The sequence below is a fragment of the Trichosurus vulpecula genome, chromosome 4, assembly GCF_011100635.1.
Source record: "Trichosurus vulpecula isolate mTriVul1 chromosome 4, mTriVul1.pri, whole genome shotgun sequence".
Lineage (NCBI taxonomy): Eukaryota > Metazoa > Chordata > Mammalia > Diprotodontia > Phalangeridae > Trichosurus > Trichosurus vulpecula.
Genome location: NC_050576.1, coordinates 33255887 through 33282330, shown reverse-complemented (window position 1 = coordinate 33282330; position 26444 = coordinate 33255887). Strand labels below are relative to the sequence as shown.

At 51.4% G+C, this 26444-nt stretch overlaps 1 protein-coding gene across 1 annotated transcript in view; it reads right to left on the bottom strand.

The window, feature by feature from the left end:
* Positions 1-25204, bottom strand: part of LOC118848204 (phosphatidylinositol 3-kinase regulatory subunit gamma) — a 63806-nt gene extending 38602 nt beyond the window's left edge. Inside the window, exon 1 of the mRNA XM_036757017.1 lies at positions 24856-25204. Coding sequence (XP_036612912.1) covers positions 24856-25003 — 148 coding nt within the window. The 5' untranslated portion in view covers positions 25004-25204. The remainder of the gene's footprint in view (positions 1-24855) is intronic.
* Positions 25205-26444: the final 1240 nt, after the last annotated feature.

The following is a 26444-nucleotide window of genomic DNA, read 5'->3' as shown; positions in this document are numbered from 1 at the left end:
ATAATTAAAAAACAAAACAAAACAAAGTTTTTGTCCTAAACAGGCCAAACTGATACTCAAAATGAGCCAGGCAGTTCATCTTGTTCCAAGATGGTAGGAGACGAGGCTCTCGATCTCCAAGTTCCTTGTGGTAAGGCCCTCACCCTCTGGCTCCCTGAAGCTCAGGGTCCTAGTGGTTGAGCCCATCGGTGGCAGCTGTGTTTGGCCTTCTGGCTAGGTCAATGAGCCCCAGGTTTGCCTGAAAATTCTAATTTATTGGAGGGGTTTCTTGGCACTGGCTCAGCCTCCCAGCAGCCCTCTGGCTTGGATCTCCTGGCACAAGTGCTGACCTGTTGGTGGTACCAGCCCAGATTCCAGGGCCATGGGTTGGGAGTGCCTTAGGATTTGGCACATGCCAGAGAGCCACATAAGTTATGAGCAAAAGAAGGGCACTGGCCTGTGCCAGAAAATCCTGGAATATTGTGGGACTGCCCCCTCCCCCCTTCCATCCCCCTGCACCCAAATGTGTTCTCTATTTAACAAGTCTGGAGAAAGAGCAAGTCTGATGTCATTTCAGGCCAAGAATAAGCAGGGTAATAGAAGAAAGGTGAGCTGGACAGGCCTGGAGCCAAATCATAGGTAGCTGACATTTGATTAAAGGCAACCAGAGTTCAGGACAGGATTCTGAGGAAACGACAGCTTAAAATCAGGGGTCAAGAAGGATCCTTTGAACAGAATCACTTCTAGCCTGATCGAGGGCAAACAGAACGAGGAGCGGGGGGAAGGTGTTCGGGAGGAGGCTCGGGGCTCAGAGGAAGTGAGGAGCCGAGAGGGATCAGGCCGGAACAGCTGCACAGGAACTGGTCCAAGTGCAGAAAAAGGCCCAAAGAGGAAAAGCAGAGAGGTGGAGACGCCCAATGGGCACAAAGGGAGAGGCAGGAGGTCCTGGGCCCCATCTGGGCCTGACCAAATGCAGTGGCCTCCACCTAGGGCCCAAAGGTACACAAAAAGAGCCAAGAAAGGTCAGAGCAGCGCCTTTGGGGTTGGCAAAGAACCTGAAACAGAGTGAGTGCCATCAAGGGGGGATCACTGGGAACAAACGGGATAGAAGAAACGACAAAGAGGAAAAAGTTGGGGAAGACTTGGCTGAGCTGCTACAGAGCCAGGCGAACAACAAACCTCTAATCAGTGGCCCAATCTGGCTTCTACCTCAGGGCAACTCTCTCATCTGTCCCCTCTTCTCTCCTCACTCCCACAGCCACCCCTCATCACCTCAAACCTGACTATTGCAGCAGCTTCCTAATGAATCTCTCTCTTGGCAGCCTCTCCCCTCCCCAATCCGTCCTCCACAAAGCTGCCAAAGTGCAGGGCTCACAGGACACCCTCACCCCTTAAACTCCAGCGGCTCCCCAGTGCCTGACATCGAAAGCCCTTGACCCCTTGGCTCCCACCTTCCTTCCCAAGGTGATAATACATCACTGTCCTTCATGTCCTCCAGGCCCAGCACCACCAGCCTCCTTGCTACATTCTATCACCTATTTCTGTGTCTTTCTCCAGGTTGCCCACCATGCTTTGGAATTCATTCCCTTCTCGCTGGGATCTTCAAATCCTTCAAGTGACACCTTCTATCCTTTTCTGACTCTTTCCCCTTTATCCTGCCCCCTGTGAAAGCTAGTGCTTTCGTTTTTCTGGTAAATATAATAAATGATATATCTTAGGCTATACTCCCTCCAATAGAATGTTAGTTCCTTGAGGGCAGGGATTATTATACCTTTGTATCCCTAGGGTCTAGCAGGGGGCTTGGCACTAGTAGGCACTTGGTAAGTGCCGGCTGATTAAAAGTATAAACAGAAAGAATAAAATAATTGAAATTGAATGCTACACAAACCTAAAAGCCAAGTCAGGTCTCAAGCCCTGCCCCACCCCCAGGAAGAGCTGAGAAAATGTATCCTCTCTGCAGAGTTGGGTGGCTATGGGTGTGGAATATAGCATAGGCTTGTAGGACATGGCTGAGGTATCGGGCGGTTTTGCTGAACTATCCCAACATCACCACTCCCTTTAACTTTGTTAAAAGAATGGCTTTCAGGAGCGGAAGAGAGATATTTGTGAATAAATGACATAATTAGCAAAAAAAGTCAATAAAAATGGTACTTTTTAAAAGACACTCTGAGGCTGGGCTAGCCTTATTTTTTGCCAAGGCAGTGAGTAAATCAACGTCTCTTCTTTAAAATGAGCCATTCCCACTTTTATTCACCCCACCCTACCCAGATTCCCCTCGGAATAACCCAAACTCTGGCCTCAGTCACCAGGCACTTGGTCACAACCCCCAAGTTCCACAATGTGGGCGGCCCCTGGCTTTAATGCCTAACCAACCCTGGGAGGGCCCTTTCCGGTTTGCAGAGCTCCTTCTTTATCGGCATTATCTCATCTGATCCTTACCAGATACAGGTCTAAGAGGCACTGTTACTCTCTTTTTACAGAGGAGCAAACTGAGGCTGAGAGCAGAAAAGGAACGTGCCCGTGGTTACTCATCTAGTCAGTGTCAGAGGTGGAATTTGAATCCCAAGACTTCCTGGGCTGGCCCTTCTCTGGTAGGCCAGTGGGGTGCGGGGGCACCTAACCCCGCTAACTGCCAAGTTCCTTTAAGGGCACTAAATGGAGCTGAGAGGATCCTTTTACAGAGCCCTGTAATGCAGTCTAGAAAAGCTCTCAATCACATCAGGCACAGACCGGCCCCCTCCTTCCCCCTAGTCTGTTCATGGGCCTGAAAGGAAGAGTGAGCATCGCTCCAACACCCATGGGCCCCTGGAAGCAGAGTTTGAATCACCGCTCGCCCCTTGTTCACCTGAGCGCAAAGCTGACATTCGGATACGAGAGATAACCAGCCCGTATCACCGGAAGATGCAAACCCAACACAAGGGTGCACCGCTTGGGCACTGGCCCCCTGGGAGGAGCAAAGACTCTCTGGTAAATGAGGCCGTTTAAGCAGAGGTGACAGGATGGTGACAGTAGGTTCCTTCAAGGCCTCCAGCTCGTTTTGACAGGTCATCTCAGGTCATGGCTGGACAATCAACATTTTAAAATAAACCCAGGAAGGACCTCAGAAGACCTCTAACCTCTGCATTTTCCAGAAGAGAAAACTGAAGCACATGGGCCCACAGGTGATAAGCATCAGGGCCCTGACTTTCTAGCCTCCCATGGAGGCTTCCTGATGCCTCCCACACTTCTGCGGTGTCTCTGATTCTAACTCTGCCACAGATCCTGAACGGGCTTCCTCTCTCTGCTCACAAGGCCTCCACCCTCACAAAGACCCCCACCTCTCTTCCAGCTTGCTCTAATGGCCTCCTGGGTGACCACCTAGGCCAACCCCTTCATTTGGCAGAGGAGGAAACCAAGGCTTAAGAAGCTGGGAGTCCCTAAGGATTGCCCAGCCAGCTGGCAAAAGACCCCAAACTTGCATGCCATATCTCCCTGCATTCAAGGCATATGCCAATTACAGAATGGCTTGCCCGTGTAAGGTGCCCAATAAATGTCTGTGGATGTGTGTCCCAGAAGAACACCCAAATCAAGGCCAGCTCAGACCAGTCACCTCACTTCCACTTTTGTTAACAAACTCGATGAGGAAAGGAACCCCATAGATATTGGCTATCTTGAGGAGGTGACTGGGTCTGGACAATACAAAGCAATGTGTGCTAAGACTACAGCTAAGTAAATTGGAGTTGGCTCAACAACCAGACCCAAAGAGTAATTAATAGTCTGGTGTCATTGCAACCGGAGGTCTCCAGTGGAGGAGCCCAGGGATCTGTGCTTGGCCCCAAGCTGTTTTATTAATAGTAGAGAGTAGAGAAAGAAATATTTCCTAATACTTGGAGCTATCCAGAAAGAGACAGACCGAATGAGTCTCCTGGAAAGGTGGCCAGGCTGGTCGCTAGCTAGGAATGGTGTTAATGGGAGTCACGCTCAGGTAAGGCCGACCTCAGGGATTCCCTGCCAACTCAGGGATTCTGGGAAACTATTCTGACCAGTTCTCCAGTAAGCCTGCTTTGTTCTGAATCAAAGCTTCATCTAAACACGAGGGAAAGGCCCCTGGGGCAACCCCCAAGCTAACATGGAGCCTAAGCCTGCCCCTACCATGGAGGCCTGAAAGGTCCCACTGTCCTAGACCAGACTGGGGTGCAGCCAGCCTGGGGCCCCCAGAGTTGCTCTCATGCAAAGGGCTTCACTCAGGGCCATCATGCTGCAGACCTAGACCTAGAAGGACTTTGGCAGCCATTGAGACCAGCCCCTTCAGTTACCAATGTGGAAACTGAGGCCTAGGGTAGGGATGTAACTGGCCCAACCAAGGTGACCCAGGGAGTGAAGAGTCAGAGACGGGTCTTGATCCTAGGCCTTCTCCACTTTCACCCCAATGCTCTACCTGAGAACAATCCTGTAAGCCAGATTACGGAGCTAAGGCATCCAAAAAGCAGCAGGTAAGCAGCCCTGGCCAAGGACACCCAGGTGCATTCAGTGTACCCAGTGAACCCAGGCTTCTCCCAAGGCTGGTCCTCTGCTCTACCACATAATGGGGCAACCCGACTGTACTTTGCTGAACCAACCACCCAACAAATCCAAAGCATCTCATGGAAGCCTTTTCCCAAGCAGCAGGCCCTAAGCACTAAGCAAAGACAGGCCAGCCCTCTTAGGTTCTCACAGGAGAGAGAACACCAGCAGATGAGATGGAGGAAGCCCCTGGGAGACTGGGAAGGGCCTCTCATGGAGGCAGAGGTGAGAAGAGGAGGTTGCAGGCTCAGGGACTGAGAAGCCTATGCCACAAACAGAGGAAGAATGATTTGGCTGGGCCTCAGATTAGAGGAGCAAGGCTGGAAAGGTGGGCGGCACGGAGCTCTGGGGGCCACACAGGGAAGCAAGAGAAGTCACTGGAATCCCCGAGGAAGGGAAGCGGACTCATTCTTTAGGAAAGTCACTGGAGCAGCCGAGTGAAGGTGGACAAAGTGGTGCTCAGGAGGCCACTACAATGTCCAGGGCTGCGAGAGGATGGAGGCTGACCCCCACCTCTGCCCCTGCCCTGGGAAAGGAGATGAAAAGGTGACGATTGTGTCTGGGCTGACCCCTCCCTTCCACTCTGCCCCCTGCCCCCCCCCCCTCCTGGAAGGAGATGAAAAGGGGAGTCGCTGGTGACAATTGTGTCTGGGCTGACCCTCCCCCTTCCACACTGCACTGCGCCCCCCCCCCCCCCCCCCCCCCCCCCCCCCGCCGGGAAGGAGATGAAAAGGGGAATCGCTGGTGACGATCGCGTCTGGGCTGATTGCTCCTCTGCCATTCATTAGCGCTGTGACCCGAGCCAAGTCTCTGGAGGTCTCTCAGCCTTGGTTTCTTCATGTGTAAAATAAAGGGATAGACATGTTTTCTATGATTTTTTCAGGTCTAAAAGGGCAGAATTAGGAATGATGACCACAGCTGCTTCTCACACTTATATCACCCTTTCCTTATAATAACCCTATAGGGTAAGTAGGGAAAGTATTACCCCATTTAACAGATAAAGAAACCAAGGCCCAGAGCAATGATGGTACCTCACCACAGGGTCACAAAGCTAGGAAGAGCCAGAGAAGAGCTGGAGCCCAGATCTCAAAAATCACATAACAAGAGAATCAGAAGCTCTCAGGGGCCTTCTAGGCCAGAATCTCTTCCTGTCTCCTACAGCCCCAACACGTGACCATCCAGGCTCTGCCTGAAGACCTCCAAGGAGGCACATTTGGCGAGCCCCAAGTCCAGGGATGGGGAACCTGTGGCTTCGAGGCCACATGTGGACCTCTAAATCCTCAAGTGTGGTCCTCTGATTAAATCCAAACTGGATTCCCCACATCTACCCTAGCCAGTGTCCTCTTCTGACAGTCTGCCCTACCTCCCCTGCCTCTGGTGGCCCTTGGATGCTACTGCTGTGGCTGCCTCTGCTCCTGCAGGCCAAACAGAACAGGGAGAAGCCTTCTTCCCCAGTTCCTCCCTCACACCATGACCTTGAGGCCCTAACCCATCCCAGTTGCCCTCTGGCTAACAGACAACCTCCCTAAGCTGTGGCCTAGAACTGACCCCCGGCCTCCAGTGAGTCCTGCCCAGGCCAGAGGGCAGCCAGACTCTCAGCTCTCTAGGCCTCTCTTCACCCAGCCCAAGGTCATCTGCCCTTTGGGAGCAGCTGGGCTGCACTTCAAACTCATGTGGGCTTACCATACACTAGGATCCCAAATCTTTTAAGACAAGCCTCCAAATAACTACACTTCACCATCCTGAACTCATTAACTTGATCTCTCTGTGGTATAAGACCGAGCCTTTTTCCTGAGTGACTTCATCTGATTAGACTCAGCCTCAGGCTTCGGCACGTAGAGGAGCCAGACCTGTCGCTCCATTCAAAAGGAGTGGACATGGTGTGGCTTTCCCGAGCACAGGTCACCCCCTCCCTTCTTATTCCCCATTTTTGAGGGCTACATCACTGGGAGATGAAATTTAACAAGTTTTGGTAAATCTACTGACCAACAGGTGAAGCATTTGGTAAAGCACCCTCGGGCCGTTCTTGTGGAAAACATGGAGATTTCCCAAAGGGTAGTCATTAATGGTTTGCTATCAGTTTGGCAGGCAGAAGGTCTCCAGTGAGGTGCCCCAGGGATCTGTGCTGGGACCTGTGCTATTTAGCATTTTTATCAATGTCTGAAATAAAGACCCCTCCCTCTCCCCTCTACTGTACTACTGCCCAGGCCAGCTATGTTTCATTTTACTCCCTACCCTTGGCCAGTACACATAGGTCAGTGTTGGAGTGGAAAAACAAGCATACTGACACATTGTTGGTGGAGCTGAGTGGGTCCAACCAATCGGAAAAGCAAACTGGGATTACGTGAAGAAAGGGACTGAAACATCCATCCCCTTTGACTCAGAGGTTCCACTGGGGCTGAGCGCACGCCCCAAGGAGGTCAATGACCAAAAAGAGGCTCCACATACACACAGAAAGGTATTAAAGGAGATGCCCATCGACTGAGAAATGGCTAAACACGCTGTGAGTCTAACGGAAATAAAAACATGGTGACTGGAGAAACGTGGGAAGCCTGACATGAGCTGTCGCAAAGGGAAATGAGCAGGGCCTGGGGAACAATGCCCAAAGACGGCAGTGGGCCGAAGCCGGAGCACACGCAGAACTCCATGACTGTGCTGGGCCCCAGAAAGCACCTTCTCCCATTTCTCTGCTGAGGTGGGGGGCTACGGGTGGGGAATACTGCTTATAATACCAGACTTTTTGATGTTTGCTAGTTCTGGTGGACCGTTTTTTCCCTTTTCTTATCCACAAGGACAGCAGGCAAGGCCAGTGAGTGCTTTGTCAACATTTCCTAGGACCAGAGCCATAGCATTTCCTCTCTCCACAGCCTTAATTAGCCCTCCAGCAGTCAATCCAGCAAAGCCTAAGAATGAGGTTTTTAAATACAGAAGAGAAAATGTATGGGATTACACAGGAAAGCATGATATGGAAATGCAGGGATCAGAATATTTTTTTTAAATAAGTTCATTAATCCCTGATGGAGAATCATGAGCTATATTCACATGTCAGTAAGAAAGAATACATTCTTTAGCTAATGGAAAATACAAACTGAATTTCCCACAAGAGACATGAGTGTGTCCCCGGCCATTCCTCCAGCTTCACTCTTGTCTCTAGGAGCTGGTACAGATTCCTCTGGCTGGCCTTGGGAGGCGCCCCACCCCCAGCCTGGCTCCCGCTGACCTTGTCACACTGACCACACTTAACTCCGTGTCCTGCCCCCCACACTCCAGCAGCGCTGAGCCGCCTGGCTTGCTCCTTCTCAACCGGCCACATTCCTGTCTCCACACCTTTGTATAGACTGTCTCCCAGCAAGCAAGGATGCTTGCTCTCTCTCTCTCCCTCTCTCTCTTTCTCTCTCCTTTTCTCTCTCCCCCTCTCTCTCTTCCCCCCCTTTCTCTCCCCCTCTCTCATTTTCTCTATCTTTCCTTCTCTCTCTCTTTCTCTCTCCCTCTCTCCCCCCCTCTCCTCATTTCTCTCTCCACTCCTTCTCTCTCCCCCCTCTCTCTCCTCCTCTCTCTCCCCCTCTCTCTCTTCCCCCATCTCTTTCTCCCCCCTCTCTCATTTTCTCTCTTTCCTTCTCTCTCTTTCTCTCTCTCCCCCTCTCTTTCTCTCTCCTTCTCTCTTTCCTTCTCTCTCTCCTCCCCTCTCTTTCTCTCTCCTTTTCTCTCTCCCCCTCTCTCTCTTCCCCCTATCTCTTTCTCTCCCCCTCTCATTTTCTCTCTTACCTCTCTCTCTCCCTCTCCCCTTCTCTTGCTCCCCTCTCTCTTTCTCTTTCCTCTCTTTCCTTCTCTCTGTCTCCCCTTCTCTCTCTCCCTCCCCTCTCCTGCCCCCTCTCTTTTTCTCTCTGTCTCCCCTTCCCTCTCTGTCTCTGTCTCTCAGAATCCCTAGCTTCCTTCAAAGCTCAATTCAGGTATCATCTCACACATCTCCAGTAACCCTGCATTCCCCACACCCCAAGTTCTTGTGTTTCCCTTTCTCACCTCTATATCTCATATGTACGTACACACATGGACACACACATATCCATGCACAGACACACAACACACACATACAACATATACACATGCATGCAGTGTACACACGTATACTGCAATGTTATACTCGCATGATGCTCACACATGCACGTGTATGCAGGCATACACACACACACACACACACACACACACACACACACACACACACACACACTCTCTCATGCCCCACACATCTTTTTCCTTACAAACATCACCACTCTCTTGCAGGATGGACACTTCTCAAGGCAGGGCCAGAGGCTACTATCTGGATGCCCAGCACTGAGGACGATGCACGGCCCCCTTGGGGAGTCTGATTAGTCCAACTTGTAACTAGGCTGTCCTGCGGCCCAGGCCCAGCTCCCCACATTTCTCTGGCAATTATTCCAATCTCAGTATTCTTTTCAATGAAAAGAGGCAGTGAGCGATCACCATCCAGATCAAAAGCATGAAGAACAGAGACATGTTCCTGTGTTTGACGTCATACTCCCTCACTGAAAATTAGTATCTCATAAGAGAAAAAAAACTTCTCTGATAAAAACCCTTTCCAAGAGCAGATAACAAAGACAAGCAAGGAGCTGGGAAGAATCGCCCTCCCGCCCTGGGCCTCAGGAGGAGGCCTTCTCATGGGGCCGATGGAGGGCATCGCCCTTCCCCCATAGCTGAGCCATCAGCACAGAGCTCCAAAGGAAGAACCCAACGGTGGGGGCCTTAATTCCTAAGAGGCCTTTCCTGAAACATCTCCATGGGCAGGGAGAGTCTTCCTCCTTCTGTGTGGACCAATAGCCCTAATCAAACCTTCCATTTCCTACATTTAATATTATAAATAGTGTGGTTATAAATTTACTGATGCTATGAAAAACTTTCTTTGCAGAAAGTCAGCTTTCTAATTCATTTCATGTCACAAATCTTAGAGGATTTTCCCTGGGGGAGAACCTTCCCCTCCCACCTATCAGCAACAAGGTGACTTTTTCATCAAGTTTTCCCCTCTCAACCCTGACCCTTTCTCCAAAGTGTCCCCTCTGGAATCTGACATTCTCTCTCCAATGGGACTTTTTCTCCTTTAGATGTCCCCTGCCCTTCCCTACTCCACCTGCAAAGAAAAAGGGAACCTGCCTTGGAGCTCCAGGGCTCTGGGCTGAGACCCTAAGGGCCACCCTGTTCCCCCAGCCAGGGGCCTCCCAGTGATCTGACCAGAGGCCGATCAGGACATCCCGACACGCTAGGAGGAACCTTTACTCAAAAACAGAATACACCACAACAAAGATCCCAACGGCCCTCTCTGAGCAGTGACCCAGATTTCGGAGATTTGGTGGCTGGAAGAAAGAGAGAAAGACAGATAGAAACACCCACGCTACTGCTTCTCCAGTTTTTAAAGAGCCTCTTTTACAGAAGTGTGGGATGCCAAAGCTTTTTTAGAAATTTTAACATAAAGAACCAGAAATTCTTCTTTCTATATGAAGTACCTATTAAGAGACTGATATCTTGGTTGCTAAATCCAGCGGCCTTTTCTCCATCCTGGTTCTCCCTGACCCCTCTGCAGCCTCTGACACTGTTGATCACTCTCCTCTTTCTAGGTTTTTCAGGACACCCCTTCTCTCTCCTGGTTCTCTTCTTCCCTCTTTGACTGCTCCTTCCCAGTCTCCTTTGCTGGATCCTCCTCCAGAACACACTGTCCAATGGGAGGTGTTCCTCGGGATTCTGTCCTGCATCCTCTTCTCTCCTCCCTCTGTACTGCATCACTTGGTGATTCCATGGATTGAATCCCCTGGATTCAATTACCATCTCTTTGTCAGTCATCAGATCTACCTATCCTGCCCTAACTTCTCTGCTGACCTCTAGTCTTGCGTCTCCAACTGCCTACTGACCATTTGGAGTTGGATCTTCCACAGATATCTTAAAGTCCAGATGCCCCCAAGTGAGTTCATTAACTTTCCTCTAAAACCCTCTCTTCTTAACTTCCCTATTACTATGGAGGGCACTGTAGTCCTCCCAATAAAAAAGGCACAAATCTAGGTGTCATCCTCAACCCCTTATGCTCACCACCCACCCAATCTGTTGCCAGGGCCTGTGGGTTTACCTTCAGAACATCTCTCAAGTACACTCCCTTCTCTTGTCTGACACTGCCCTTCCACCCTGGTGCAGACCCTCCTCATCTCATGCCTGAATTATTGTACCAGCAGCTGAGGGGGGGGGGTCTCCCTGCCTCAGTTTACCCTCCACTCAGCTGCCAAAGGGACCTTCCAGAAGCACAGGTCTGACTACATCATCTCTCTACTCAAAAAACTCCAGTGGCTCCTTCTTTCCTTCAGGATTAAGTAGACAATTCTCCATCAAGTCTAGGAGAAATCCCTCCTTCTGTAGGAAATCATTCCCAATGCCCCTCAATGCTGGTGCTTTTCTGTTTCATTTCCCCTTTAGCCTCTATATATCTGGCTTGCACATAATTGTTTGCATGTCTCCCCCATTTCTCTGTTTGTCTTTTGCCTGTTTGAATCCCCAGCACTTAGCACACTGCCGGTCACATCGAAGGAGCTTACTAAATGTTTAATCACTGAATGACTGAACCCCCAAGACAACAGTGGGGCAGGTCTGCAGCCTTGACAAAATCTAGGCCAACTCCCAGCTGACTCTGGAGAAGCTCCTAGCTCAGGTGAGCAATCACCCTTGTACCCTCTATGTACTAGAACCTCCAGCCAGGCCTTAAAGGCAGGAGCTCTGTTCCATCAGGCCTAGTGCTTTGTTCTGAAACTTGGCACCCCCTCTTAGGAACCACACCACAGCCAGTGGGGCTAGGCTGGGGGCAGCTTGCCATGAGGAGCATGTTAGGTCCAAGAAGCTGAGGGCAGGCTGAGGAGGGCAGAGCTGAATCAGCTAGCAGGACCTAGCAGGACCTAGTGGGCCCGATATCAAGTGCCAGCACCTGGTCAGAGGATAGACTCTCCTCACTGGCAAGAAGATTGAAGCCCAAACAAAACAGCCCAGCAGACCAGACTCACTCAGCACATGAACCTGACAATGTACCCTCAACAAATGAGCTAAAAGGGGTCACCTGTATTCGACTTCTCTGGGTATGCTCAGGACCCTCAAAGTCCCTGAAGTAGCCACTGTACTCTCCTAAAAGTCACGTTTGGCCCTATCTATACTGCAACCTCTGACTCAACTCCACGCTGTCACAAGCCTGGGAATTTTGCCAATATCTACATATTTGAGATTCAAATGTATATTTTCCATGACCTACTTGCTCTGAGAGAACAAATTCTCTCTTTAGTCCAGCAAAGATCATGGCTATTGATAATAAAATGAGACCAACATAACCTAAGAAGTAAAGAAATGTTAGCCAAAACAAAGCTAATAGAGCACAGTCATGAATTCAGACCTGGGGGTGAGGGAAGAAAGGAAGGAACTGCATTGGAGGTCATCTATTGATTTTGGTGTGGAAACTGAGGCCGAGAGAGATTGGGGTCACACAAATGGCAAGAGCCAATCCCAGTTCTGCCAAGGCCAAAGCCAGGGATCTTTGCCATCACAGCTAGGTCCCCATTAGTGCAAGCAAGGAATCCCGGGAGGGGTCACGTGTACCTATGTTATAATTATATGTGTGTGTGTGTGTGTGTGTGTCTAATTATATATACGTATAATTATATAAAATATAGTTGTTGGTTCCAGCCCAATGGAGAGATGCAAAGAGAACTCAAATAATGCGGCCACTTCAAGGACTCCTTATTCACACTAATTGGGACCTACACTGCTGGTCCTCTTAGCAATCTGTAAAGACAACACATGGAAGGTCCAGCCCCAGTCTACCTGGCACCCCAGGACCAGCCAAAATGCTCAAAAGCCCAGAGGGTTCTCCAGCAGGTGATAAATGGTTATGTGAAGCTATGGTCAAAGTCACCAAGGGGATGGCAATGTGTGTCAGTGGAAGCACCTACATGGATGAAATCACAGGTCCTTCAAGCAAGGATAAACAAAAGATGTGGGATACATGAGTTAGCATAAAAGGTCACATTATCCACAAGCTAGAGGAACAGAGGAGAAATCCTCTGTCAGATCTAGGGGATGAGGGAAGCGTTCATGACCAAACAAGGGACAAAGAAGATCACAAAAGGGAAAATGGATACTTTCGATTGCCCAAAATTAAAAGGTTTTTGCACAAAAGCAATGCAGTTAAAATTAGAAAAGAAAGAGTTAACAGGATTTTAAATATCTTCATGTTTCTCTGACATTTGCAAGATATATAAGGAACCGATTAAAGTTTATAAAAACAAGAGCCATTCCCCATTTGATAAATTGTCTAAGGGAATGAAGAAGCAGTTTTCAAAGAAAGAAATCCAAGCTTTCAAAAGATACATAGAAAAAAATGTTCCAAATTACTAATAATTAGAGAAATGCAACCTAAAGCAACTCTGAGGTTCTACCTCAGAACCCATAAGATTGGCAGAGAGGTCAAAAAAGAAAATGAAAATGCTGGAGGGGCTGTGAGAAAATAGGCACACTAATGCATGGTTGGCGGAGCTGTGAACTGGTCTAGCTATCCTGGAAAGCCAATTTGTAACTATGCCCTAAAAGTCACCAAACCATGCCTACCCTTTGACCTAAAGATGCTACTCCTAAGCCTAGCCCCAACAGAAACCAAGGAGGAAAATGACCTACATATGCAAAAGTATTTATGGCAGCTCTTTGGTGGTGGCAAAGAATTGGGAACTAAGAGGGTATCCTTGAATTGGGGAATGACTGAATGAATTCATGTTATATGAACATGATATAATGCTACTGTTGCATAAGAAATGATGAAGGGGATGGTTTCAGAGAAGTCTGGGAAGACTTGTGTGAACTGATGCTGATTAAAGTAAGCAGAACAGGAACAGAATGTATACAGTACCAACAACAATGTAAAGGCAAACAATGTGGGAAGACTTTGCAAGTCTGATCAATGCAATGATCACAATGGGACCAATGATGAAGGGTGGATAGATTCATGGTGCAGAGTAAGACAGGCACTTTTGGCTGTGGCCAATGGGGCATTGGTCTTACTTGACTGTGCATATTTTGTTACAAGAATTTTTTTCCTTTTTTTTTCAACTTGGAAGGGAAAATAAAATAAATTCTTAATTTAAAAAAAAAAAGCTCAAAGTAACAACAAGCAGGGAGGTATGGGAGAAGTACTGCAGGCTCCAGAATGGAAAAATTGGCAATCCCCAGGCCATTGAGCTTGATGTCTATCTGTCCTTCCATAAAGGCAGAATTCTGGATTTCCATTCCAAGAATAAAAAAATGGATATTTAGAAAAGAACCCAATGAAAGAGGTTGTGGAGCAGGGATAGAAGTTTTCATCCAACACTGGACATTGAGAGTACCAAGGAAACTGGCACAAAAATGAACATAACCCATTCCTCAAGAGATGGGGGGAGGGGGAGGAGAAAGGAACGTTTTTAATAAAAAGGTATGCAAATTATCAACAAATACATGGAAAAGTGGTCCAAGTTAGTGAGAAGAGAAATGCAAATGAGAATGAGGCTGAGGTTCCTCTTCAAAGCTGTGAAGAAACTATAAAGCACCAAAAAACACGCTGGAGGGGCTGTGGGAAGACAGGCACAAGGAGTCTGACTCTAGCAACGAAGGATGGGAAGCCATCTGGAATTCTGTGGGGGAAGTTAATGAAACTGATCCATCTGAGGAGGTCAAACCAAGAGGCTCCATCTCAAAGGTGGAGAGATAGCAGCCCTTCTGGCGGCAGCAGAAACCTGGCCACAAAGGGGTGCTCACTGATTGAGAAGCAAGAGGTGGAGAATTCAGGGAAATGTGTGAAGTGTAGAGGAGGCTGCCTGCGACTTCGGGGAAAACATCTCCCCAGAAAAGGTCAAAAAAATAGACAGACCCTCAGCTGGTATTTTATTCAACAAGATGAGCCCTAGTGAATCGATCTAGAAGGAAGCCTCCAGAGTCTTGGAGATTCCCAGCCCCACCAGGATATTCTGATAAGGCTAACAGCGGAGAAATGCATTGCCCGCTGGAACAAACTGAATTTTTGCAACTCCTGAGACTCCAACGTAGACAAGTTCTAAGCCTAACGTTAATACGTTCTCCTCCAAATCACCCTGTCCCTACTACCCAAGGTGTCCAAGTTAGGAAAGTGGGTGAAGGAGTGGATGAGCACTGGCTCTGGAGTCAGGAGGACTCGAGTTCAAATCTGGCCTCAGACACCAGCTGTGTGACCCTGGGCATCACACCTGACACCCTGATAGAAAGGAAAGAAGGAAGGAAGATGAGCAGCCTCAGTGACAAGCTCCTTTTGCCTACCATGTCGGCTCTAAGGCTGTGTAAAACTCTCTATGTGTCCCTCTCTCTCTTTGGCAGGTTGTCATCCACCTGCCAAACCCATCAACTGATGCCAATTAAGATTTTTATCTTCTAGCTTGCTTCTGGATTTCCTGACCTCCAGTTACAAGAACCAAGGTGGGAGGAATTAACTCTCCAGGAGGATCCTTTGACCTCTGGGTTGAGGAATTTGCCAACATAAGCAATGCAGAGCAATGAAAGTATAAGAACTTATCTAACGATCCCAATAATATAAATGAGGACAAGGCAGCTGATGTTGGATTAAATATAGGGGCTCAGTCTGGTTCTGGATGAAAACCCCCCTCCCCTCTTGACAGAGACCATCAGATGGAGATGCTGTGAGCTCGGTTTTTAGAACTGCTTTTCTTCATTTTGAGGGAGGGGGAAGCATAAGACAGAAAATGACCGGGAGAGCTTTTAAAAGGTATTCGTAAAGCTTCTTTAAAAATGAAAGAAAGCAGTGCCCACCAAGAGCCAGTCCAGCTTCCCCAAGAACAGATCATGTCAGGCGGACCCTTTCTTTCTTAGAAGATTCCTAAACTGGTGGATCATGAGAATGCTGTCAATCTAGGTGATGCCCCAATTTTTAATAAAACACCTGAGAAGGTTACTCATGCCACTCTCTAGCCAACACGGAGATGGGAGAGGATAATCCAAGGAAGTGAACCTGAACAGCCTGGACTGAGGGACCCAGAGGCTGAACATTCAAGGGCTTCTTTGACCCCACCACCCCAAGTAACCTCCCACCACTCAAACACGCCAAGTTCTTGATGCTTGGAATTGCTATTAGCTCCTGCGAAGCTCCTCTTTGCCCTTTCTGACTCCTTCCCTGCCTTTCATCTCTGCCTGTGGTAGTCCAACCATTCCTTTGGGCCTAGGTGTCCCCTTTTCCATAATGCCCACCCTCTCTGATCACGGCACAAAGCTCCTGTTCCTCTCCCTGGGCCCAAATCAGAATTGAAAGGGCCTCAAAAGCCATGTGCAACCTGGACCTCTGACCAAGTCTTGCCTTGATGGCATCCCAGATGTTCTATCCTCCCTTTGGAAAGGCCTCCAGTGAGCAGGAGCCCATCCCTGCTTAAGGAGGTGGCAGTGGCTGCCCCTCAATTTTAGCTACCTACCACAGGGAGGAAGGTTTCCTGAGCATTAACACTCAATGTCAACTTATCTATGAGTGCTCCAATCTAATACACATGGAGCAAGGGTCTGGCACTGGTGGCGAACAAAGAACAAATAAAAAACAATGCCTGCCCTCAAGGAAATTACAATATATAAACAGGTGTAGGTGTGTGTGTGTGTGTGTGTGTGTGTGTGTGTGTGATAACTGGAAGAAGAGGGAGAAAGCATCAATGAAGAGGTGGGGGGAGAGGGTCAGGAAAGGATTCCCACCGAAATCCCAGCAGAAAAGCAGAGATGAGGAAAGGCAGTGAGGAGGCAAGTCACTCCAGGGCCGAGGGGCAACCCCAGGCCTCCTGCCTGGCTCTGGGCCACTTTACACCGTTAATCAATGACTAGGACAAAAGCAGAGATATCAGACTTCTACAATTTGGGAAGGACAAAGCTAGAAGGGATAATTGATACAATGGATCACAGGACACAAAAAATCCTGCCAGGTTGTGACACAGGAAGAATCTAATAAGGTGAAATTTAATAAGGATAAAGTCTTATATTGGGGTTAAAATTTGAATTCACAAGTGTAAGTAAGGTAGGGGAGATGTGACTTGATAGCAACTTGTCTGAAAAAGATCAGGGGGTTTTAAGCGACTAGCAACCCAACGGATCAGTCTGACAGGATGCTGAGGAAATCGAGTGTGATCTTGAGATGCAGGGGCCCCGCCTGGGCCTGTCGGCCCACCTCTGGACATGGGCTTCAGTTCTGGGCACTCCCATTTAGGACAAGCTGGAGAACGGATCAGATGGAGATGGCTAGGAGTTTAAGCCAGAGAACAATCAGATTTATACATGGAAGGAATCAGGTGTGAGGTGGGGGGCAAAATTGAGTCTGAAGACAAATCCAGGGGGCTATGAGAGCTATCTTCAGGTGTCTGAAAGCTGTTGCCTAGAAGAAATTAACTTATTTGCCCCAAGATTCTTTAGAACTAGGAATAGTGGGCAGAAACTGCAAAGAAGCAGATTTAGGCTAGATGATAGGAAAAACTTCAAACAACTTAGAGCTGTCCCCAAAGGGCTGGGCTGCCTGTGAAGGCACAGATAGCCTCTGCTGATGTCCCTCAAAAAAGCTGGATAGACGGCTGCCGGGCACCTGGGCTGTGAGGCCTGGTCTCCTGAGGCCCCTGCCGTCGCTGAAGGTCTTCGACGGTGAGAGATGAGGGACAGCAGACAAAAGGCTCCTTTCTGCCCTCACTGGCGGGGAGGTGGCTGGGAGGGGTGGTGGCATGATAAAGGGAAGGATGGCTGACAGAGGACCAGAGACTTTTGGAACTGCAACGACCCTGGGCAGGCTGGCCAGTTGGCTGCCATGAAGACAGCCTGGACCACCAGCTCCTGGGCTAGAAGGGACAAAGAAAAGGGATGAGGTAGAGGGAAAGACTACTGTAGTGCCATAACTTCCCCATGAACTCACAATCCTGTCTCACTTTACTGAACAAACTTTCTTCGTGTGGCTTGCTCCAAGAGGGCTTAGCTTGCCATTTTTAAGAGGCCTCTCCTGGTAGGCTTTTGCTGGCAAGGAGGGCTAAGGACTAGGCCCAGGGTGGCATTCAGCAGAAACACCTCTGGGCAGCAGCCTGGTTCCCCAGGCCATGGCCCGGGGAGAGCAGCTTCTGAGTACAATGGCTGCTCCCTTTCCCTTATTAGAGGATGCTTTGTATGGCAGACATATTGTGATACCCCCTGCTGCCCCAGAATCCAACCTCCCACCCTCACAGTCTGCAGCCTCATGAAGAAGCCTCCCCCTTTTCACAGGAAAACAATCCTACCCTTGAACAGAGGGGAAAAGCTACACCGGATCCTCCTCGAGAGTTGCAGCTGAACCCGATTGCAGGTGGCCTGGTTCTTCAACGGGAGCCTCAACAGCTAGTAGGGCCTGGGCTCTCTATGCAGCCTGCCCACCCTCTGGCACCATGTAGGCCCCTGCTGATGGAGGGCTCCAGGACACCTGAGTCAATGCTCCCCCACAGCCTTTTGTCTGGCTTTTGAGGTACTGGGAGGGAAGCCCTTCTCTCTGGCTGGTCTAGCCCCTCAAGGGCTGGCTTAAGTCAGGTAAATTCTCTCTGAAGTCCCAGAGGAACAAGGAGAGAGTCTCTAAGAAGATCCCAGACACTAGGCACCGTGTCGTTGAGCAGGGCTTCAGCCAGGATAGAGCCCCACATTAGAGCCAGGCCCCGGGGGCCGGTTCTGGCTAGGCCACTTACCAGCCATCCTATCTGGGTCTCAATTTCCTCATCTGGAAAACACTAGCTGGCATTTCTAGAGTGGATCTAGGTTCCTAAAACACTTTACATAGGTTACCTCATTTGATTAAAAATAATGACAGTGTTTGCAGCATCCACAGGGCTGATCTGAGGAAAGTACTTTGTAAACTGAGATGTCACCATGCAGAGATCCAGGAACTCTGGAACCATAAGGTACGGCATACATATGTACGGACATACCTACACCCCCACCCCCACCCCCACCCATGGAATTAAGTAATTAATAAGCACCTACTATGTGCCTGCCTGTGCTAAGCACTTACAAATATTATTTCATTTGATTTGATCCTCACGATGACTGTAGGAGGCTGGTGTTACTACGATCCTCATTTCATTGTTGAAGAAACTGAACCAGGCAGGGGAAAGTGGCTTGTCCAGGGTCACATAGCCTGGAAAGATCTGAGGCTGGATTTGAATGCAGGTTTTCGTAACCCCATGGCTCTATTAGTAAGTAATAGAATGCTGCTACTAAGTCATTGCACTGGTGCCAGCTAATCTGTAACCGGCACACAGTAAAAACACCCAATGAAATTTTGAGATTTAGTTAACAAACTAAATAAAGAATCATCAGGGCTGAGGCCATCAAGAAAGGTGGACACAGTCCCAGGCCTGGCCAATAAGGAGCTCCCACTGATGAAAGGTCCTCACTGGGCCTGGCCCAGCTGGCCTCCCCAAATGAGCCAACCTGCTGGGGATGGTTTCTTCCCTAGAGTGGCCCTCCAAGCACTAGGGGCTAGCTCTTGTGGCCTCTTCTGACCCAGCCCCACACATCCCAGTGCCTTCAGCTGGGGCCTCCAGGGTCTGGGCTCTTGAGGTCACTTGTCCTTGTCCTTCTTCAAATGTCACGCTCCAGATCCATTCCGACCAGGAAGGAGCAGCTTGGGACTTTCACTGCTCAGGTTCTGGACTGGAGGCCTTGTCTGAATGAGGCAACCTTAAAAAATAATCACACCGGCTTTCTGGGCTGCCATACTCTGCTACTGACTCACACTAAGCTCCCAAGTCTGCCCACCACCCACGCCTGACCACAGCCCCCAATCCAGCTGGCATTTGAGGTCCAGGTCTCATAATCACAGACTTTGGAGCTGCAAGGGACCGGCCCCTAAGATTGGCTCATCCGGCTCCCTCATTTGACAAAGAAAAAAATGGAGGTCCAGAGATTTGAAGGGATCTATTTGAGATCCCACAGCCGACAAGTAAGTAGGGAGTGGGAGCCAAAAAAGGGGAGAGGGTCCATTAGTCAGTCAGCAAGCACTTGTTACAAGCACCTGCTCTGTGCTAGGCACTGAAGATACAATGAAGCAAAAGACAGTCCCGGCTCCTGAGGAGCTCATAATTAAGTAAGGGGAGACAACAGGCTAAGTGCATCCAAACAAGATACAGACGGGATAAATTGCAAACAATCCACAGAGGGAAAGCCCTGGAATTAAGAGGAGTTGAGAAAGGCTTCCTGTACAAGATGGGTCAGCACATCTAGCTTGTAAGCCCCTGACAAGAATGATTTTTTACCAACCAGGCAGAGAATCCATGAATTTCCTTTTCGACTCCACCTGGCTGCCACTTCCCTAGCTACCTCCAAGTCCCACCTAAAACCGCATCTTCTACAGGGGTGTGTGTGTGTGTGTTTCGGGGGGTGCTGCGGTGGTGTAAGGGTTGGACTAAAAAAGTATGTTTGTGTGTGTGTGGGGGGGAGGTTTTGAAAGCCTTGGAACACCAAATAGAGGATTTTATCACTTATCCTGAGTCCCTGGAAGTTAGTGAATGGGGTGTGTGTGTGTGTGTGTGTGTGTGTGTGTGTGTGTGTGACATAATTGGATCTGTGCTTGAGGAATATCCCTTCGGTGGCTGAATGGAGGGTGGACCAGAGTAGGGTGAGAATTGAGGAAGGTCAGCCACTACAATGGTCCAGGCTGGAGGTGATGGAGCCTGTACCTGGGGTGGCAGAGTCAAAGCAGAGATGCTGTGAAGATGAAATGGACAGGTCTTGACAACAGATGGGATAAGAGGGGTCTGGAAGGGTGGTGTTGCCCTCAACAATAAGGGGCAGTTTGGAAGTGGGGAAATTTGGGGGAAAGATAATGAGTTCTCTTTTGGTCAAGCTGAGGTTAAGAAGTCTACCAGACATCCTGTTCAAGATGTCTAATGAGCATTTGGAGATGGGAGACTGGAGGTCAGCAGAGAGCTTAGAGCTGGACAAGGAGATTTGAGAATCATGAGAATTACAAGGCCTTCTGCAAATGCATCCAAATCACCAACAAAGAGCCGGATGCAGTCATCTGCCTATCCGGAGCCTCCGACTGCACAACCATAAATAGGGGTGATGGGTGATGAAAGCACTGAACTAGACGTCAAAAGACCTAGGTGGAATCCTGGCTCTACCGCTAACTTGGTGACCTTAGACAAGTCACTTCCCTCTGGGGTGGAATTGTTTAAGGCTCCTCCTAAACCATCTGGCTCAGTTTAGAAGTATTTACCTCACCTGAAGCAGAGAAGTACATGTAGTTGAGACAGGCTTAGAAAGAGCCGTAGATAAGCTGGGCTCTCTGCTCCCTTCAAGAGGCAACCCTGCCATATACCCCGGCTATGAAGGGATCAGTGGCTTCCCTAGGATCACACAGCTAATAAGTATTAGAGGTGGGAAGGATTTGACACCGGGTCTGACTCAAGTCCTGCCTTCTCCAATGTAACAGCTGCTACCTTTCCTGTGGCACGGTAAATGGAGCTCCGGAAGATCTGAGGTCAAATCCTGTCTCAGACACTTACTGTGTGACCCTGGGCAAGCCTATTTCCCTCTGCCTGCCTTAGTTTCCTTATCTGTAAAATGGGGATCATAATAGCACCTAGCTCCCAGGGTTTCCGTGAGGATCAAATGAGATAAATAACATCTGTAAAGTGCTTTACAAACCTTAAAGCTTTACACGAATGCTAGCCGACATTACTATCGAAGCTGTGATCTCTGACGATGACCAAGCTAGCCATGAAATTTTTATCTAGCCTCAACCACTGAGTTTCCACCAGGTATACAACCTTGATTGTGGCAGCCTGGCTTCCAAACCCTTTTCAGACCCTGTAACTAGGCTCCTATTTTCAACAATTCCTGGGGGCACTTTTTGTCTCTTTCCCCCCCTCCCCCAACTGCTTTCTTTGCTAAGTCTATAAAGGACAGAGAGGGAACAATGCAGCTTACGCAATGTAAAGCTGGAGTCCCTAACCTTGCTTTATTAGCCGGGGCACACACCAATGATACGCTCATTTCTGGTCCTATAAACCACAAATACATTTAAGAGACCAGAGTCTTTTCTGTTGGGAGAAAACAAAGAAGGAAAATACCCACAATGACCAATAGCTCTTGCAAACCTGACTAAACATTCCTGAGCTGTCCCTGCCATCAATCCACGATTGGAGATTGAATAAAGGAGAATTCTAGGGCTCAAGCTAGAGAAAAAGCAAAATGCCCGACAGGAATGAAAAAAGGAAGATTAATTTAAAGCCAGGGGCCATTTATATCGTTCTGAAATACAAATTACAGACTGACCCATTTTATGACTAGGCAGACAACTAAACAAACAAACAAACAAAGCTAGCATAATTCTCATGTGTCACCGATGGCCAGCGAGGCCAGGAGAAAGGTTTTGGGGGCGCTCCCATCCCTTGGACATCTATACCTCTTTCAGACCTCTCGAGAAAACCACGCAAAGGCACCTGCTCTGCTACAGTATTAGACTCAATGAAGTTCCTCTATCCTGCAAGCTTAGCCTCGGGACATTAAAACACACACACAACTCATGGGGAACAAAAACAAGGCGTCAGGAGGGCCCCCCCACTTGTCCAAAATCGAAAGAATCGAGTGCCACGGACAGAGGCAGATGAGGTTTAACATCTGACTGTACCGTGGATATAGGCTGGAAAAAGAAAAGGAAACTCCCCCCTCCTTCCCCAATTCCCCTCGCCGGCCACTTTTCAGATTCCCTTTCCTGTCCCCCTCCTAGTGGAGAGACCCATAAAGAAAGAGAACCTAGAAGGGAGGGCCTGGGACAAAGCTTTACAAAGTGCCCATGGTGACCGGCTGGGCTGGCCATGGGCCGCTGCAAAGGTCTCCGCGCCTCTCCCGACCTCCGGAAGAATCAAAGTGGCATGAATGTCAGGTGGGGCCCCAGGCTGAATTGGGAGCCCCGGATGGCAGGCGGATCCTGGGGAGGACGTCGGAGGGGGAGCAGGGAGGGGGAGGGGAGGTGGCAGAAGGAGGAGACCGCTCCGGAGAAAAACCCTTCCACTATCACCAGTCTCAGCCGAGAGCTTACTCCCCCTGCACCCCACAAAGGAAAGAAGTCAGCGCCCAACTGCACGTACGAGCAAGCACTTAAGAAAGCTAAAGAAAGAAGGGGGGGTGGGCTATTGCCACACCCCTGCCCGAAGACGTGCCCCGCCCCAGCCCCCCCCCCCACCCGTGAGATTGTCAAATACAAGAGCTTGGGACAGGTAGATCTTAGGATCAGGAGAGGAGGTGGCAAATGGAAAAAGGGGGGGGAGGGGGAAAGCCGCGCCCACCCACCCCCACCCCAGACTCCCAGTTCTGCCGTGCCCTGCCCAGCCTGCCGAAAACCCCAGCACAGTCGAAGTCCAGGATCTTCCTTCAAACTTTGGGAGCGCGGTGCGGGGCGGCAGGCTGCTCTCTAACTACAGCCCCTGGGGACGCAGGAGAAAGAAAGGAAGGAGCGGCCGGCGGCCGTGCACCTGAACTCCCCACCTCCCTGAGGAGGGGGGTAGCTCAAAAGAGCTGGGGCACCCTTTCCTCCCTCCCAACAGTCTGTCCCGGGCCCCCTGGGAGGCTCTATCTGGTCGTGGAAGCCCCGCGGGCGGGCGGAGCAGGGAGGGCATCGTCTACGCCCTCCCCGCTAGTCCCCAGCGCTCTCCTAGAACCTGGGGCCGGGGGGCAATTTCAAGGCGGATGAGTAGGGTTTCACACCCCCCCCCCAACTGGTTCCCAGTCCCATCCCCTGCGCCTGGAAGGTATATGTCGAGGAAGAAAATGAGCTCGTCCGGCCCGGTCATCGCCCTCCCGGAGTAGCCCCTATCCCACACCAATCGTGAAGTAGACAAGCTCCAAGGAGCCTGGCATTGCCCCCTCCAGCCAGTCCCCAACCCCCTCTATGGATAATCCCCCCCCAAGCCCTTCCCCCCTCTCCGAAGCTGAGGAGGGGCATCTAAACAAGCCCTGCATCATTCTCCTTCTGTCCCAACCCCCTGAGGGAGGGGGTGTCCATCTCGATGCAGAAAAAGAGGTCGGAGGAGCTGGGCATCATATACCCCGAGCCCCCTCCCCACCGCACAGTGAAGGGGGGCGGGCATCTCGATGCAGAAGATGAGCTCATCGTAGCAGGGCACTCGCTTCCCTTGGCCCTGCACCTGGGAGTGGGGGTGTCCATCTCAACGTATAAGATGAACTGAACGAACTCTTAGGAGCAGCAGGGCATTCTCCCCGCCTCCCCGCAGCCGGTCCCCCTCCCCCCTGCAGCCCGCTTTCTCCCCCCCCCCCCCCAGTCCTTCTCAACGTAAAAGATGAGCTCAGGAAAGCAGGGTATCCTTCCCCCTCCCCCTCCGCAGCCCGCTCCCCCTGCACCTGGGTGGGGGGGTTCCGTCTCAGAGTAGATGAGCTCATCCGAGCACAGCATCCTTCTCCCTCCCCTTCCAGCCAGTCGCCCCCCTCCAACAGCCCCCTCCCCGAACTTGGGGGGTGTTCATTTCAATCTAGAAGAGCAGATTGTGCATCGTTGTGCCCCCCCTCCGCCCAGCCTTAGTCCCCGTCCCAATCTCTCCCCCGCTCCCTGCACCTGGGGGGGTCCCTTTCGATGTAGAAGATGAGCTCAGCGGAGCACTGCACCCTCCTCCCCTCCCCTTCCAGCCGGTTCCTCCCTCCAGCAGCCCCCTCCCCGCACCTGGGGGAGGGAGGTCCATCTCGACCTAAAAGACGAGCTGGGCAGAGCAAGACATCGTCGTCCTCGCCCCACCCCCGCACCTGAAAAGGGGGGGGTCCATCTCGATGTCGGAGATGAGCTAAGCCGAGTAGGACATTGTCCCCTCCCCCTCCAGCTGGTCCCCATCCCCCATCCTCCTCCCCTCACCTGAGGGGGGGGGGGTCCACTTCGCTGTATTAGATGAGCCCGGCGGAGCAGGACCTTGTCCTCCCCCCAGCAGCCCCCGTCCCTCTCCCCCCGCACGGTACCCCGTCTGTCCCTCCTCCCTCCTCCCCTCCGCACCTGGGGGGGGGGGGGTTCCATCTCGATTTCTTAGAAGAGCTCGGCGGGGCAGGACGTCGTCCCCTTTTTCCCTCCCGCTGTCCCCCTCCCCTTCTAGCCCCCGGTCCCCTCCCTCCCCAGCACCTGGGGGGTCCATCTCGCAGCATTTGAAGAGCTCGGCGGGGCAGGACGGCGTCTCCTCTCCCCCTGCCCCCTCCCCCTGCAGGCAGCCCCCGGCCCCCCTCTCCCCGCACGGCCCCCCTCCCCCGCACCTGGGGGGTCCATCTCGATGTAGAAGATGAGCTCAGTGGAGTAGGGCATGGTCACGTCCCTCCAGTCCTCGCCTTCGCCGCCCTCGCCACCTTCGCCTTCGCCTTCCCCGCCGTCCTCGCGCTCCATGCCCCACGGCGGCGTGTACATCGCTGTCCCGCGGGGGCTGGCCGTGCTGCTCCGCTCCCCACACGTACGCCACCCCGGGCTCGCCGCCCGCTATCGGCCCCGGCCCGGCTGCAGCCCCAGCTCCGGCTCCGGCCCCGGCCACTAGAGTTTCATTTTAACGGCGCGGAGGGAGGGGAGGGAGGGGAGTGGACAGCCCGCCTGCCCTCCCCCCGGCCCGGCCCCGCCTCCCGCCTGGGAAAGACCAATGCTGCACCGGCCGGGGGCAATGGGGGGAGGGGAGCACGGGCTGCCCCTGTCTCGAACTGCAGAAGCCCTTCGAGAGGGCCACATTAGAAGTTCAAATAGAAGGATAAGTACGGAGACGTCCGCCAAAGAGGGGGCTTTTCAGGACTTCCTCCCCTATCAGTCACCTCTTCCCGCGGCTCTTCCCCCTACAATGGAGTATGTTGGTACGACCCAAGAACTGGCTGGGAGCCGGGCGCTGGGGCCGGGAGACTGTGAGCCATGGGGGGAGGGCGGGGGCAAAGCGAAGCGCAGTGATTGGTAGAAGCTGGTTGCCGGAGCCGGGAGCCTGCGTCTTTTGTCTGCCTTGCTCCAGGAGAGGCCGCGCGAGGCGGCTGCGCGCCCGGCAGTGAGCCAATCAAAAGGCGGCCGGCGCCGGCCGGTGTGTCGCTGATTGGTGGGGATCCCAGTTACCAAGCGGGACAAAGGCAGAAGGGGCGGGCCCTGGGAGGGGGCGGGGGAGGCGGCCCGGCCCTGAGCGCGCGGCTCAGCTCTGCTGGCTCTGCCCAACGCGCTGGGGGCTCCGGCTGCCCGGAGACAGCGAGCAGCAGAGGGGGCGGGGCCGGCCGGATCCGGGCCGGGCCGGGCGGGGCAGGACGGGGTGGAGCTAGCGGAGGAGCAGAGCTCGTGCCAGTGCAGCCTGGAGACAGAGGCTGAGGGGCGGGAGTAAGAGAGGCAGCCCCCCCATCCCCCAGCACACAGACATGTACGTGCATGTACATCCCCTGTGTACTGCACACATGACACACGCATGTGCACAACTGCAGAACACCATGATGACACATTGTGCATTGTCCAGGCACCCTTCTGCTGTGCATTGCACACGCATGACACAAGCCTGTACATGGGCTCCTGAACGCCCACACCGTGCCCACACTTGTACATTGTCCAGACGTGTCCCCCCAGCTGTGTACTGACACATGTGCACGAACACACATCCGCACTCCATGCCACCACCGGTGTGCACTGTCCAGACACTTCTCCCCTCGCTGTGCACAGGTTCCTGCACACTGCGCCTTGTACAGGTACACGGGCGCACACCCAACACTTACAAGCATGTATGCACACACACACGTACATACTCCACACCGGTGAGTACAAACATCACAACGTCTATACTACGCGTGTGCAGGTACAGCCAGCACCAAGAGCATATACACGGTATAAGCACAACTGTAAC